Source organism: Mus pahari, chromosome 7, assembly GCF_900095145.1.
Source record: "Mus pahari chromosome 7, PAHARI_EIJ_v1.1, whole genome shotgun sequence".
Classification (NCBI taxonomy): domain Eukaryota; kingdom Metazoa; phylum Chordata; class Mammalia; order Rodentia; family Muridae; genus Mus; species Mus pahari.
This window is the reverse complement of record NC_034596.1, coordinates 27,192,045-27,208,452: the sequence shown is the minus strand read 5'-3', so window position 1 is coordinate 27,208,452 and position 16,408 is coordinate 27,192,045. Positions and strand designations below refer to the sequence as shown.

The following is a 16,408-nucleotide window of genomic DNA, read 5'->3' as shown; positions in this document are numbered from 1 at the left end:
ACCTGCTCAGGGGTGGCACTACCCACAGTGTGCGGATCTCTTCCACATCAATCACACATCAAGAAAATATCCCACAGACTTGCCTATGTGCAAATGTGATAGGGGCAACTCCTTAATTGAGATCTCAGGAAATTCTAGCTGGAGTCCAGTTAAAAACACAAGCAGACAGCTGACCACTGACCCAGTCAACAGGTTCAACCCAACTCACTTCAACGGACCTAATCCAAAGCAGATGCTACTTAAGCTGTAAGTAGAAAGATCAGGTTGGTAAATTCACACAGAAATACATTGCTGGGAAGCCACAGGAGCAACCTGAAGCACCGGTTGTGGAAGGAACAAAACCCATGAGCCACATTGCATACATTGCGTGCAGATCTGTGTGGGTTCCTTGGCTACCGTGGCTGCGGATGCTGTTGCCAGGCTGCGGATGCTGTTGCCATGGAAGCTGGCTTACTGATGTGCCTGTACATCACGGCTTTCCCACACAGAGCCTGCAGGCAAATCTGTGTGTCTGGGTACCTGGGGTCAGGGCCACGTTTGATGGACAGATTGTGCACCGCACAAGTCCCAAACAAAACAAAACAAAAATACCCTGTCAGCCTTAGTGCATCTGTGCTCTGCTCTGGAGACAGGGGTCCTGGAAAAGCGTGCATCATCCAGTTTCTGTTTTGGAAGGAAAGTCCCTAGTGGGATGGTGACATTTATACACCCAATAGTCATGTATAGATTTTACTGTGTAACATCACTCCCACATCTTTCCTTCCTTCCTTTCTTTATTCTCTCTCTCTCTCTCTCTCTCTCTCTCTCTCTCTCTCTCTCTCTCTTTCTCTCTCTCTCTCTGTAAGTAATCGCAAGTGGTATTTCTTGGTTTTTGAGGCAGTCTCTCATTTGCCTGGCATTGGCTAGGCTGATTACAATACCACCACACTTGGCTTTGAAAAAAAAAAAGATGTAAAGAGTTTATGTATATGGATGTGTGTCCGGTTGTGTGCAGCACAGCATGGGTGCAGGTGTCTATGGAAACCAGAAGAGCATGCCAGATCCTCTAGAACTAGGATTATAGGGTGGGGGTGAGCTTCTTGATGTGGGTTCTAGAACCAAACCTGGGTCCTCTGCAAGTGTAGCCAGTACTCTTAGCCAGTGAGGCATCTCTCTGGTTATTGGATTAAAAAGCAAGGAGGTTCTGGGGCTTGAACCCATGTCCTAATGTTTGCAAAGCAAGGATTTTATGGAACGGGTCATTGCTTGGGTCCCTGTAGTGACTTTAAACATGAACCATTTAAATTGTGAACCATCTAAATTGTGAACCATCTAAATTGTGATTTTTATGGGCCAAGGGTTGGGATGGAGATCAGCAGTGATTGTCTTAGTTAGGGTTTTACTGCTATGAACAGACACCATGACCAAGGCAACTCTTATAAGGACAACATTTAATTGGAGCTGGCTTAAAGGTTCAGAGATTCAGTCCATTTTCATCAAGGTGGGTACATGGCAGCATTCAAGCAGGCCTGGTGCAGGAGGAGCTAAGAGTTCTACATCTCATCTGAAGGCTGCTAGCAGAATACTGACTTCCAGGCAGCTAGGATGAGGGTCTTAAATCTCACACCTACAGTGACACACCTACTCCAACAGGACCACACCTTCTAACCCTGGACAGAGCATATACAAACCATCACAAGGGCCTAGGACACACGGTGGTTCACAAACATCTGTGACTCTAATTTCAGGGGATCTGATAACCTCTTCTGATCTCCATACGCACCAGGTACAAACATGGTATATTTACATACATCTAGGCAAAACCTACTCATAATTCTTAGGAAGCTCCTGAAGCTTACAGGATTCAGAATCACTCCCACCTCACATCTCCCACACCCCTGGCCCAAACACATACCAAGCAGTGATTACTCCTGGGGAGTGGAGACTCTGCAATTGGATGGAGCTGTCTGCAAGTCATATAGGGGGCTCCAGGAATGCAGCTTCCATAGGTCGTCTCCATGCTGGGGTAAGCTTCCTGTGATGTAGCTGCATTTGAGTCCCCTGTGTTCCTGGGAGAAGCCCTTCATTCATGCTCTGTAAGTAACCCCAATAAACTCACTGGGTCACTGAGACTTGAGTGGAGTTGTTTCTTTGGTCTGTCATTAGTACCAGCTATCAGACTTTTGTTCCCATCTCCCCAGGAAGTGCCACACAGCACTGGGTCCTCTTAGGGTCTGCCTTGGCGTTGCATTTCAGTCATGCTGGATGAGGTGCAGAATGGAAGGTTCATAAGACAATCAGAGGAAGAGGAGGCTCCCAGAATTGCTTAGCCACAGGAACACAATCCATGAAGTCTTTAACCTCCCACAGGAGCCCCGGAAGATGGTGGTGGGTATTGCCTAAGCACTGAGTCCATGCTCTCTCTAGGAGAAGTGAATTCTGCAGCCTGCTAGAAGAGAATTGTCTTCTAGCAGGTGCCTCTACAGTGGAGCAGGAGACGAGTTGTTAATTTGAAAAGTAGACCTTTGCCTGCATCGATCCACCAGTGAGAGGGTCTTGTCTCACGACAGGGATGTACAACTATTGGGAGGAGCCTACCCAAGGATCCCTGTTCCTCCAGTGCAGGCAGCTGAACCGTTGCCTCCTGGGAAGTGGGAGACCACAGAGGGACACTGTGACTGTTCCTCGGCTGCTGTAGTCTGGCTCCAGAAAACCTTGTCTCTTGATAGGATGGAACTGAGAGTGTGATTATGTTATGGGGTTCCAGGAGCATCCCGTCCGCCTGGGGCCACTCCTCTGGGATTCGCCACTTCACCTGCTGTTTTTCTCCTTTCTTCCCTACAGACGGAGGAGGATGGATGCTTGTGGTTGAGCACACGGCCATTGGCTACATGCGGCCACCTACACGAGACTCAGCTCAGGAGACAGGGTGAACTCTCTTTAACTTGAATTGAACTGTATTTAATTTTAGATAGATATTCAATTTTAAATGCCCGGTAGCTACCCCACCGAATGGCTTCTAGAACCCGTTCCAAGGTGTGATCTCCAGCCAGCTGCAGTGTCTAGGAACCCATTGCCTGAATGTGCCTTTGATTATAGGATCAGCTCTGGTGTGCTCTGTGGAGTTCTGGTGGCCTTGTCTAGCACTGTGCGTTCTTCTGTGGCTTTCTGCACGCCAGGGCTCAGGCTTAGTGAAGCTCGCTGCTAGCTGAGTATGATGGTCGATATGTGAGTATGTTTGTAAAGGTATTGCCAGGGAGGGCTGACTAAGGGGGAGACCCATGCTGAATGTGGGGGACACCATCTCTTGGGATGAGGTCCTAGATGGAATGAAAGAGAAAAAGGACTCCGGGTATAGGCATACTCTCTCTGCTCTGCTTCACGGTACCTTCTCCCATAAAGAATTCACTTCTGGGGCTGGTGAGATGGCTCAGCAGTTAAGAGCATGGACTGCTCTTCTAAAAGGTCCTGTGTTCAAATCCCAGCAACCACATGGTGGCTCACAACCATCCATAATGAGATCTGACGCCCTCTTCTGGTGGGTCTGAAGACAGCTACAGTGTACTTATTTATAATAATAAATGCATCTTTGGGTCGGAGCGAGCAGGGACTGAGGAAACGGGGTTGACCAGAACGAGTGGGGTTGACCGGAGTGAGCAGAAGTCCTAAATTCAATTCCTAACAACCACATGAAGGTTTACAACCATCTGTACAGCTACAGTGTACTCATAAAAAAAAAAAAATTCACTTCTGAAGCTTTAATCAATGCAAATCTTTTCTCTCTTGTTTATCCCAGTATTTGGTTACAGCAACGTGAAGCTGACTAACACAGCAGGGAAAGGCCTTAGAACACAGGTACCTGGAGAATAAAGTCACATTAGATCATTACAGCTAGACGCTGCGGCTTTTGTTCTTAATGAATTCTACCTGGGAAGGGAGACCCGAGGAGCACGTGGAGCCTTCAGGCCATTGGAGGAACTGAGTGCAGAAAAAGGGGCTGAGCGGGTGCAGGTTCCGCAGGGACAGCGGGTCAGACTTTCCTTCACATGAGCTTTTGTCTCTCCAAACACAGTCATCGGGACACCTTTCCTTTCTGTGCCAACCTGACAGTCTGCAATCACCTGGGGGGGCCTAGTGATTTTCACTGAAGGAATGTTTACCACAGAATGCCCCGTGGGCATGTCTGTGGGGGTTTGTTTTGCTTTAATTGTGGGGAAACCCACTCTAAGCATGGGAAGCACCTGCGGATAGCTGCCCGGATAAGGACATGGAGACAGCCTAGTTCATCTCCTGACTGGGCCTTCACTCCTATTGGTAAATTCATCTGCTCTTTTATTGCTGCTGCTGCTACTGCTGCTGCAGCTGCCCCTGCTGATGCTGCGGCTGCCCCTGCTGCTGCTGCGGCTGCCCCTGCTGATGCTGTTGCGGCTGCCCCTGATGCTGCTGCCGCTGCTGCTGCCGCCACCGCCGCCACCGCTGCCGCCACCGCTGCTGCTGTCATTGATAGCTGAACTAGCTTCTTCTGTCATCCCCCAGGAGCTTTCCAGGAGCCCTCCAGGCTGTTGGTGCCAGGTAGGGACTTCTGAGTCCCTGTCATGAACCGAATAACTCCAAGATTCTCAAGTCTCTGGTGTGAGACAGCCATTATCGAACTACCCAGACCATACTGTGTCAGCCAATCTAATTTAATGTATATTAATTTCATTGAATTTGTTCCACTAAAGAACCTCGGCCAATAGAGGTTGGGTGCATTTGTGGGAAAGGGCAGGTTGGCCCCTGGAAAGGGAGTCAGGAAAAGATGGAGGGGACTGGGATGGAATATTCTGGGACAGAGCTGACTCTTGAGATTTCAGAAGTCCTTGTGCCTCTGCGTCTGGGTTTCTCAACTGCAGGGGATAGGGGTTGGGGGGGGCATCTGCTCCCAGGGCGTTCTACCTGCCTGCTGTGTCTCTGAGCAGCCACCAGGCACCTCCCTCTCTGGATGAGGCTCTGGGTGGGGGTGGGATGCACTGAGCTGGGCTGGGAAGTGACACAGAACATTACACGGATAGACATTCTTCTCAAAGGTCCCTGCAGTTCTTCACACTGCAGTAAATTTTGTGTACATCTTCATTTCCTTGCGCATTGGGTCCTTGGTTTATAACAAATTCCCTCAACAGCCCCCCTTGTGTTTTTTTTTTTTTTTTAAGATTTATTTTATGTATACGAGTGAGTACACTGTAGCTGTCATCAGATCTCATTACAGATGGATGTGAGCCACCATGTGGTTGCTGGGAATTGAACTCAGGACCTCTGGAAGAGTAGCCAGGGCTCTTAACCACTGAGCCACCTCTCCAGCCACTTTCCCCCTTTAAAAAGAATTATTTATTTTATTTTATGTATAGGAGTACACTGTAGCTGCCTTCAAAAGAAGGCATCGGATCCCATTACAGATGGTTGTGAGCCACCATGTGGTTACTGGGAATTGAAGTCAGGACCTCTGGGAGAACAGGGAGTGCTCTTAACCACCAAGCCATCTCTCCAGCTCCCAAGCCCTTGTGTTTTCTAGCATTGAAGCAATTGCAGGGTGTATCTGTATTTTCTGAATACATAAACATCTGCCTTGAAGGGATACGACGCAAATTCAAATTGTAGACAACAGCCACAGCTGGGTGGGACGGTGAGGGTTTCAGCCATCAGGAAGGGAGTAGGGTAGGATTGGCTTAAGGCCCTGGGATCAGTAGAATTACACATGCAGAAGGGAACAGGCCTGTTCCAGCCATGGCCCCTTGGTCTCTCCAGGGACAAGCTGTTCCCTCGGCTCTATTTCCTATACCCCTTGTGACATCACAAAGGAAGGTTCTCTCTGTCCTCTATAAATTCTAATGCTGCTGGTGCTAACACTTCAAAGCACTGGGCTGTGGGGAGAGAGACCTTGAATCCTGAACACTGGGATCTGGACTCTCGGATGAGGTTGGAGGTTATCTGTTTACCATGCTGAATAAGTTGTTATGTCTGACGTTGGTGTTGCCAAGGGAATCAGGTGGGAGAAGGGAGGAAGAGGTCCCGTATCCAAGATCACCAGACCCTTGGTTGGGGGAAAATGGGGAGGTGGCCCTAGGCGCTATTATCAGTGTGGAGTTGTGGGGCCCAGCTAAGAGGGACTGAGGGAGGCTTCATATTCTGGCTCTGGTCCTTGTCCTACTGGGGTTTCAGTCACATGACTTTTGCCTTTTAAAACATCTAAACATGGGCCAGGTTTGGTGGTGCACACCTTTAATTCCAGCACTCAGAGGGCAGAGACAGGCAGGTCTCTGTGAGTTCATGGCCAGCCAGTCTCCAGTTCCAGGCCAGTCAAGGCTACACAGAGGGACTCCGTCTCACAACAACAACAATAACAACAACAACAACAACAACAACAACAACAACAACAACAACGACATCTCAACACTGATGTCAAGCAAGCCCAGTGCTATGGTTTAAACAGAAACATGCCCCGCCCCGTCCCGTCCCGCCCCGCCCTGCCCCTGTAGTCCTGAATCTGCCGACTTGTCCCAGCTGGCCATACTGTTTTGGGAGGTTATATAAGCTTGGGATCTAGGGCTTACGTGATGGAGGCAGGGCTCTATTGAATTCAAAGAGGCACAGGTAAGAGTAGAGGCAATTCACTCACTGTGTAGTGCAGACTGGCCGTGAGCTCACCATGGTCCTCTTGCCTCAGCTTGCCTCGTGTTGGGGTCACAGGTGCACACTCCCACACCTATGCAGCTCCGATGGTCTATGACCAGACCTCTCCTCTGTTGGCTGTGGTTCCTCAGACCCTTGAGAGAGTGTGGGCTCTCTCAAGCTTTGTCTCAAATGAGCAGTTCCCTTCTTCAGATCACCCCAAAGGCCGTTCTTCTGGCAGGGCTTCTTAAAACCTAACAGTAACCCCCTCTGGATTTCTTTTTTAACATGGGATGATGCTAAGGCCAGGCCAGCCTCCTCTACTTGGGGGGTGGGGTGGGTGGGCGGGGCAGTTCCTCCCCAGCTTCCCAGACTCACCTGTAGCAGGCTCTGCCTGTGACACTCCCCTCAGCAGAGGAAATGTCTTGGTTACTGGCCTGTGTCTTACTCTCGATGGCTGGGAGTGTATGTGGGCAGCCACCAGGACCCACTTCAGCATGCTGCTGGGCTTAGGGGGTGGCTGCTGCCTGGCTTCAGTAGCAGCCCAGTATTTAAACAGATGTCAGAGGGAGAATGGAGGAGGGTGGGAATTTGGAAGGGCTAGAGGAACTACAGATGTCTCCCTCTCTCTTGGACCTTAGCTGATTCTTTTATTCATTCTTTGGTCATATTCCTCCCCACAGAATCCTCTCTTGTCTCCTTGTCACTGAACGACTTCTCCAGACGCCTCCCTCCTATTCTCATGTCTTTAAGAATGGCTAATGCATTTAATTAAGATTGTTGGCATGAGCACTTGCGAGTGTGTGTGTGTGTGTGTGTATGTGTGTGTACTTGTGTGTGCATGTATGTGTGTGAAATGTGCATGTGACTGTATGTATGTGTGAGCATGTATATGTGTGTGTGAATGAGAGTGTATATGCACATGTAAATGAGTATGTGTATGTGTGTGAGTGAGCATGTGTATGTGTGAAAATGTGGGTGTATACATGTATATGTGTATAAGTGTGTGTGTTTCTCTGTGTGAATGTGTGTGTGTGAGTATGTGTGTATATTTGAGTGAGCATGTATATGTGTGTGAGAATGTGTGTGTGCATGTATGTATATGTGTGTGGATATACAAATGTGTCTGCATGTCTGTGTAAGTGTGTGTGAGTATATGTGAATGTGTGTGTATTATTTTCTTGAGCAAGGGAAACACTGGTAGCTGCATTGAGGAATGTGATTCCCTCTGCCGACCATTATGACTCGCTCCTTGGGGCACAGGTGGGTGGCCTGGGCCAGTGGGCCATTCTTCAGTGACAGGTCGAGAGAGAGAGAGAGAGAGAGAGAGAGAGAGAGAGAGAGAGAGAGAGAGAGAGAGAACACCAGGAGATCAGACGATAAGAAGACAGGAAACTGTGGGATCAAGAGATCTTTCCAGGGGAGAAATGGGGCAGTCAACAGAAACTAACACACAGTGGGGCCAGGTCAGCAGGAAGATAACCACAAGGGAAACATGGCTTATCTCTAGAATATTACACAGAGAGAATACTGTGGCCAGTGGCCTTGGGACTGATATCATAGCCCCTTACAGAGAAGAGATGGGGTCTCAGGGTCTGAAGCCACAGCTTCCCCAAGGCCCTGGCCCCAGGCTACTGCTACCTGCTGCATTTCTTCTCTATACATCAGGGCTTCAGGGAAAGCCTTGAACAGCCCAGCCCTCAATGGGTGGGGTCCAGGCCCATAAGGGCTTCAGTGCTCCGAAGACAAACATGGAAGACAGGACTTTTTGGCTAAGGGAGCTGACAAGGTTTGGAAACTCTTCTTGCATCCTGAAGCTCTGAGTGTTTGCAGATCTTTATTTTGGTAACAACTTTTCTTGGTTGGGAAGTCTAAGTGAGTGTTAATTTTGAGGGTGTTTTGTGTTATTTTATTTTATATATATTTTTTTTAGAAATTCCAATGTCTTTTAAATATTCTTTTTTGTTTATTTTCCTCTTAGCATTCTATATAGACAGAGGTAAAAGAAAATGAAACATAAACATAAAAAGTCTTAAAGATCCCACCTGTAATGTAATAACACCTATATCCCCCCCCCCCAGACAGGGTTTCTCTGTGTAGTCTTGGCTGTCCTAGAACTCTCTTTGTAGATTAGGCTGGCTTTGAACTCAGAGATCTGCCTGCCTCTGCCTCTTGAGTGCTGGGATTAAAAGCCTGTGCCACCTTTTTTGGTGGCAATATCATGCCATCTGTTTGGGTTGAGGGAGGCTCTGTGGTGCATTTTCTCTTCTAGTTTTGGGTAACATGTTACTCTCTGAAAGAAAAAAAAAAAACAAACAAATGGGCGCATGCAAGATTCAAAGTAGACTGCATTCTTCATTCTCAAAAAGAGCCTGATGGATCCATCCCAGGGCTCAGATGGCTGGACTCACCTTGAGCCCAAGGGTCCCTGGAGGACCCAGGAATGCTGCAGTGAACAGCATCACCTGGTGGCCTGGTTGGGACAGGACTCCTGGCAAATGCTTTTCAGACTATGTATGCCTTGGTTTCCCTCAGGCCAGGGACATTCCTGGCAGTCTAATATCAGAACCTCAGCAGCTCCCCTTGTAGGGCTTCAGTTTCCCCACCTATCCAGTGACGGAGCTGGGGAGGGATATTGATTCTCAGCCCACTAATCCCAAGGCTCATCAACACCAGCTTTGCCGTGTGTGTGTGTGTGTGTGTGTGTGTGTGTGTGTTTTCCAGGGAATTTCATCAGTGGTTATTTACAGGAGCATGGCCACTGTACCAGTGACTACATACACAACTGAAGAAAACTGTCTCTCACCAACCCAGAACCGATTAACTACCTAATAGAACCCCAGAGAAGGGTGGGGCCTCACAATCCATCCCCATTCCATGGCAGAACGTTGATGGGCCCATTTCCATGCAGCTGCTGTGAGTTCGGAAGTGCAAGGGCTATGCCAGAGGCAGCCCCTCATCCCTCCTTTCTCTGGCTCTTAAATTCTTCCCTCCTCTTTCATGATGTACCCTGAGCCTTGGAGGTGGTGACATTTATGGCTGTACACTCAATAGGTCACTTGTCTCAGACCAGTTATGAGCCTGCAGTAACCATCACTCACTGCAAAAGCTTTTTTTTTTTTTTGGCGGGCTGGAGAGATGGCTCAGTGGTTAAGAGCACCGACTGCTCTTCCAGAGGTCCTGAGTTCAATTCCCAGCCACCACATGGTGGCTCACAATCATCTGTAATGGGATCTGATGTCCTCTTCTGGTGTATCTTAAGAGAGTGACAGTGTAGCCGGGCGGTGGTGGCGCACGCCCTTAATCCCAGTACTTGGGAGGCAGAGGCAGGTGGATTTCTGAGTTTGAGACCAGGTCTACAAAGTGAGTTCCAGAACAGCCAGGGCTATACAGAGAAACCCTGTCTCGAAAAACCGAGAGAGAGAGAGAGAGAGAGAGAGAGAGAGAGAGAGAGAGAGAGAGAGAGAGGAGAGAGAGAAAGAGTACTAACATACATTAAATGAATAAAAGAAGTTTTTTGGCCAAAGCTGACGGCAGCGTTAATCTCTAGACACAATGATTTAGAAGGGCAATTTGATGGACACATCTTATTCACTAGCAAAACAATAGCTTTCTTCCAGGGCCTGGGATCTTCCCAGCCTTGGACTTTTGACAGGTTTAGAATACCAGACATCACTTCAGTCCTGTGAGCTCCAAACACAGTAGAAAAGCAGATGATGTCCCTGTAATGATTGCCCGAATGGGCCACCCTGTGGATTCTGAGTATGTGTTTGGGGTGGGGCTTAGGATCGGAGGCTTTAAAAGCTCAGAGGTGATCTGAAGAGACACACCAAGTGGGGAATCCGAGTTCACTTCACCCTGATGCCAGCATGGGGCACCGAGGACAGGCAGGGACTGCTGTGACTTTGTATTGTATGGAATATCAGGTTGAGCCTAGCCTAGAGAGACTCCATTGAATAAGCAATAACCTTGATCCGGGTTACTCCATTTTGAATGGAAGTGCCAACGAAGAGTGACTGTACACCTTACCGAAGTTAACAGCTACCATCTGCCAGAGCACCAGGAAGCACAAACTGATAAATGATTCATTTGTGCCGATAAATAAACCTGAAAATATTCAAACCATATCATAAACACAGACACGCGAGCTTATCAGTCACACCAGATGGAGCCCCCCTCATGTGGGGCTGTAAAGAGGGATCACCCTGACACCAAAGTGTGGCAGGCATGCTGGCTTGTTGCTTGTATTATCTGGGAAGATTGCCACAGTGCAAGGCTCCTGCTTCTGGCATGGGCTCTGGTGTGAGTGTCATTTCTTAACCTGTTTCAAAACTGCTGTCTTACTCTAGAGAGTGAATAAATGGCTCTCACAGTGTGGTTGGATAAGAGGCCTGGGGCATCTGCTTCTTTTGTGGAAATCACCCCCACACCTTTCCTTGTGAGTTGCCTTTAGTCTGGGCATTCAGAGCTCTGGGATCAGGGTGTGTCTCCTGGGAACCCTCCACTCCCCTCCCCTCCCCTCCAAATAGCCCAGGGCTGGCAGATCTTGGGTTTGGTTTGCAACCATCTCTCTGGATGTGCTCACCCACTCCTCACACTGTAGGACACCTCCTTTCTGATAAGTACCATGCCTCTCACCTCTCCTCCTTCCCAACCGTGTCCCTGCAGGACACCAACTGAAGGACACTCACTGCCTGCTCTCCACTTACTTCCTAAATCCTGTGAACAGGGTATCCTTTGCCAAGACTCCCCCCCCCTCCCACTTTCTCTATCCCCTTCCCTCTTTCCAGGATCACATGTAGCCCAGACTTGCCCTATACTTACTATGTAGCCAAGGATAATCATGCATGTTTTATGTGAAGTGCTAGGATTGTCGTCGTAGACCACCATTCCTGTTTTGAGGTGCTGGCACCTAAACTCAGGGCTTCATGCACACACTGCCAAGTCCTCTATCAACTTAGCCACATCTCCTCACCCAAGCATTTCTTACCTGAATTCCTATAGTAGCCTATAACTTCTGATTGCATCTAGTCCAGCTTTCCCTCACTGGCCAATGACCAGTCTACAGTGCACATCTGACTGTCCTTCCACAGTTAAAAGGCATCTAATGAAACAGTGGAAACGTTCAGGTCCCCAGCGTTAACCTCTGCTACCTCAGACTCGAGTTCACTGTCTGTTCATGCTTAGAACATGCCTCCCCATCCTTGACTTGGTCAAGGATATCTGGTGTTGGAAATGTTTTTAAAGGCTTTGAAAATCCATTAGTAAAGTCCGATACCTGCCGAGGTCATTATTGGTGAAAGGGAGCTGGCATAATGGTTGCTTTCCAATAGCACACATGGAAATGATAAACACACCTATGCTAACACACATGGAAATGATAAACACACCTAGGCTTGTGGTGTGCAGACTTACCTTGGTTCCCAGAACAGTAGTTACCAGGCCCCTGTGTGTTCTAGACATGTGACATGTTATAAATACAGCGAAGAAGCTGACTTTTAAATGATGCTGGATTTGATTTTCAATGCTACATGAGTCATCTGGTTTCCCACAGAGGAAAGCATAAATTTTGCCCTTCTTACCACGTGTCCTCGCCACTGTGACTGACAACTTGCTCCTGGAGTTCAGTATTCCTTGGAAACTTACCCCCTACAGGGAGCCACTGGTGAATTTTACAAGGGCCTGTTGGTTTTTCCTCTTCTTTTTTTGGGCAAAGGATCTTAGGTAGCCCAGGCTGGCCTTAAAGGCACTATGTAGTAGAGGATAGTCCTAACTACTGATTCTCCTGCCTCTGCTGGGATTGCAGGTGTCTGCTTGGTTTATGTCTTAGTCAGGGTTTCTATTCCTGCGCAAACATCATGACCAAGAAGCAAGTTGGGGAGGAAAGGGTTTATTTGGCTTACATTTCCATACTGCTGTTGATCACCAAAGGATGCAGGACTGGAACTCNTGGAACTCAAGCAGGTCAGACAGAAAGCAGGAGCTGATGCAGAGGCCATGGAGGGATGTTCTTTACTGGCTTGCCTCCCCTGGCTTGCTCAGCCTGCTCTCTTATAGAACCCAAGACTACCAGCCCAGGGATGGTCCCACCCACAAGGGGCCCTCCCCCCTTGATCACTAATTAAGAAAATACCTTACAGCTGGATCTCATGGAGACATTTCCTCAACTAAAGCTCCTTTCTCTGTGATAACTCCAGCTGTGTCAAGTTGACACAAAATTAGCCAGTACAGTTAATGTGGTGTTGGGATCGAACCCAGGGCTTTGTGAGCACCAGGTGAGCATTCTACTAACAGCTTAATTCCAGCACCTCCTTTGCGTTGCTTTTCCTCCATGTGACACCTTTTAAACATGCATGAGTAGCAGGACTTCTGCTGCAGATGGAGCTTTGCCAGGGGAATGATGAAGGGCTGAGTATTTCCCAGAAGTGACCATAAGGGTCTTTTTTTTATAGCTTCTCGTCTCTAGTGAAGCTTATAGGCTGGTGTAAGTGAGCAGACGACAAATCTCAGAGAGATGGACAGGAGAAGCTGCTCCCTCTGTTTAATTTATTGCTACCCATTTAAAACGCATTTTTACAATATCTTTGAGAATTTCTGCAGTGGCTTTTGGCGTGTGTGTTTTTTTTTTTTTTCTGTGTATACACACAATCACATACACTTGCATGTACATGCGCATGCATACACATAAATACAAATGTACACACATACACATGCACGCAGGGCTGGGAGAGGGTGTGTCTGCTGAGGGTTCGGGCTGCAGAGTGCAGGGCGGTACTTTGCTCAGTACGACTTGCTGGGTGGTTTCTCTATTCCCAGTGGTGGCCGTTTGTCTTTAGGATGTCCTGTCGTAACCTAGGTTGGCATTGAAGTGACATAGCCTGAGCTGTGCTTGATCTTGCAGCGACCTTTCTACCTCAGCCTCTCGACTGCTAGGGATAATGGCTTGAGGCACCACACCCACGGGTGCATAGTGGAGAATATCACCAGGGCAGAAAGGTGACACTGGCTTCTCTTCTCTGTCTCTCTCCATGCCTCCGTGTGGTGTAACAATCCGTCCAACTTCGGGTGTGTCTGAGAGCATTCGAGCACCCACAGAAGTGGGGAAACACACTGCAGTGTGGACCCTCCGCGAATCCCCCGTCTGTATCCGCTCACGGTTGATAAGTCTTACCTGCTTTTGCGCATTTCCCTTCCTCTTATGTTGGGGGCGGTTCTGGGCCGAGCTCCTCCCCCTGAGTCAGGATCCGCTTTGCAAAGTCCTCATGCTTCCTCATCTCCTCCTTCCTCAGGCTGGATTTGGCTTGAAGGAAGAGGAGGGGGATGGAGGCATTTTGGGTTCCGCTTAAGTCCCTGGGAGGACAGCACGCCACCCACCGATCAGGGTGGGCGTGGGTGGTTTAGGATGCACAGGCTTTGGGTTGTAGATCTCCAACCTGGTGACCTACCACTTAGGAGAGAGGTGGCATGGAGATGGGTGGATGTGGCGGGTCATAAGCCCTGAGCCTGAGTAGGGTTGCCTGGGGATGAGAGGAGACAGGGCTGCACATGGACACTCTTGGTGATGGGCTGCCCTTCAGGCAGAGTGAGGCAAGAGCTAGCCTTGGAAGATCATAGGAAGTGCCCTCTCAGGTGAGGTGCTCCCTCATTGGCTATTCTTGCTTCCTCTGTGGATTCTGAGCACATGTGTGTGTGCATGTGTATGTGTGTGTGTGTGTGTGTGTGTGTGTTTGTGCACATGTATGGCTGGACATGTGCATGCCAACCTTGGGTGTCAATCTTCATATACCATTCCTTTCCTTCCTTCCTTCCTTCCCTCCCTCCCTCCCTCTCTCATTTGGGTTCTAGGAATTGAACTCAGTCCCCCCTGCTTGCACAGTAAGTTACTCACAGAATCATCTCTCCAGCTCCTCAGTGTAGAAGATCTGGATGTAGAGCTCTCACCGGTCCTGCAGCACCATGTCTGCCGGCACGCTGCCATGCTCCCCATTGTGATGGTAATGGACTGAACCTCTGAAACTACCAGGAAACCCTAATCAAGTATTTTATTTTACAGGCGTTAATTTGGTCTTAGTGCCTCTTCACAACAATAGAAGGGTGACCATGAGTGTAATCAAGATGCAACATGGCCTAGTGCAGCCTTGATTGGGATCTGTGTGTTAAGTGGTGTTTATTCTTACCCATCTCTAATCTCCTGTCTGTTGTGGTTGCTTAACTCTCACCAAGGTGAAGAACAGTCCAGCCCTTCATTGCCTCACCTCTGAGGGCCCCCAGGCATGGTTCTGAGACCACCTCACTCTTGAAACTTTCTGGCTAGTCCTGCCCTTCTCAACTCTAGGAAGCATGGCTGATACTCCAAAGGAGGGGAAACTGACCAGATTTCTGGACTTCACACAGCTGATTGATTTGGCCTCTGAGTGCGTGGGAGGAAAGGTAAGCAAGGCTCTGCAGAGCAGGAAGTCCATGTTAGATTCAAACACTGAGGGGCTCACTCAGGCTCCCTTGACCCAAAGTAAATTACAGTCAGCCTGAAGTAATTGGCTGTGGAGGAGGCCCAGCACTGCCAGAGTTCTGAAGTGATGAACTGAACCCGGGCCAATTCTGGGCTAGGGCAGAAGTGCTCATGTGTGTGATGTGGATATTTGTGTGTGCATGCGTGTGGGTGTGTGTACATGTATGTGCGCATGTGTGTGCACATATGTACATAATGTATGTGTGTGCATGCATGTTGTGTGTATAACACATGTGTTTGCATGCATGTGTATGCATATGTGTTGTGTGTGTATGACACGTGTTTGCATGCATGTGCGTGCACATGTGTATATGTATGTGTACATACTGCATGTGTGTTAATAATATACATATACAGAGGCCATAGGATGATCCCAGGTATCCTGTCGCTTCTTACCTTAGTTCTTCAAGACAGGCTTTCTCACTGATTGCCATTTTCCAGATACCTGGCAGCCAGTGAGCCACAGAAATCCTCCTGTCTCTTCACCCCTGCACTGGGTTGCAGGGCCACATGGGCCACATCTGGCTGTTTATATTGCTGAGAATTTGAACTAAGCCTTTGTCTGTAGTGAGGGATCTTACCCACTGAGTCATTTTTTCTATCCCCTATTTATTTTTAAAGATGTTTGTTTTACACTTGTGCAAAGTTCACTATTCCTCTGTGGCATTCTTATTTTTAGAGTGAAACACAGTTTCCAAAATCTCCACTATTCCTACTACAAGCAGGTTCTAAAGGCCTATGAACCACATGGCCATGGTTGCCATAGCAACAGCCTTCTATGAATTGATGTTTTTTTATTAGTTACTTTTCAGATTGCTGTGATAAAATACCAGACAAGAAGCAATGAGGGTGGGGGCGGTTTGTCCACGATGCCAGGGAGGACTCCAGGGCATGTAGTCCGATACAGCAGGGTAGGGAGGGCAGCGGGAGCCGGAGCAAGCTGTTCCCATTGCACTCACAGTGAAGGAGCCGAGCAGGTGCCCAGCTAGCTGGTGCATTTTCACCCAGTGGTCCACAGTGTGCTTTACTCAGGGAGAAAGTGCTTCACTGGTGTGCACTGGAGCAGTACTTGGCCTCACTCACAAGTGTACTGCTTTAGTGAGGACATCACCAGGACAGTGCTGCAGCACAGTCTTCCTGGAGCCAAAGGAACCATTTTGTAGGAAGAATGGTGGCCTCCAAAGCTGAGGTGTGACCCAGTGAGCCTTGTTTTCTTCCCTCCCTTCCTCCCTCCCTGCCTTTCTCTCCCCTCCCCCTCCCCCTCCCCCTCCCCTT

General features: G+C 48.6%; 1 protein-coding gene across 1 annotated transcript in view; it reads left to right on the top strand.

The window, feature by feature from the left end:
- The first annotated feature begins 14,964 nt into the window (after window positions 1-14,964).
- The window catches only part of Allc (allantoicase), a 20,316-nt gene continuing 18,872 nt past the window's right edge, over window positions 14,965-16,408 (top strand). Inside the window, exon 1 of the mRNA XM_021202638.1 lies at window positions 14,965-15,054. Within this exon, the coding sequence (XP_021058297.1) occupies window positions 14,965-15,054 (90 nt within the window). The remainder of the gene's footprint in view (window positions 15,055-16,408) is intronic.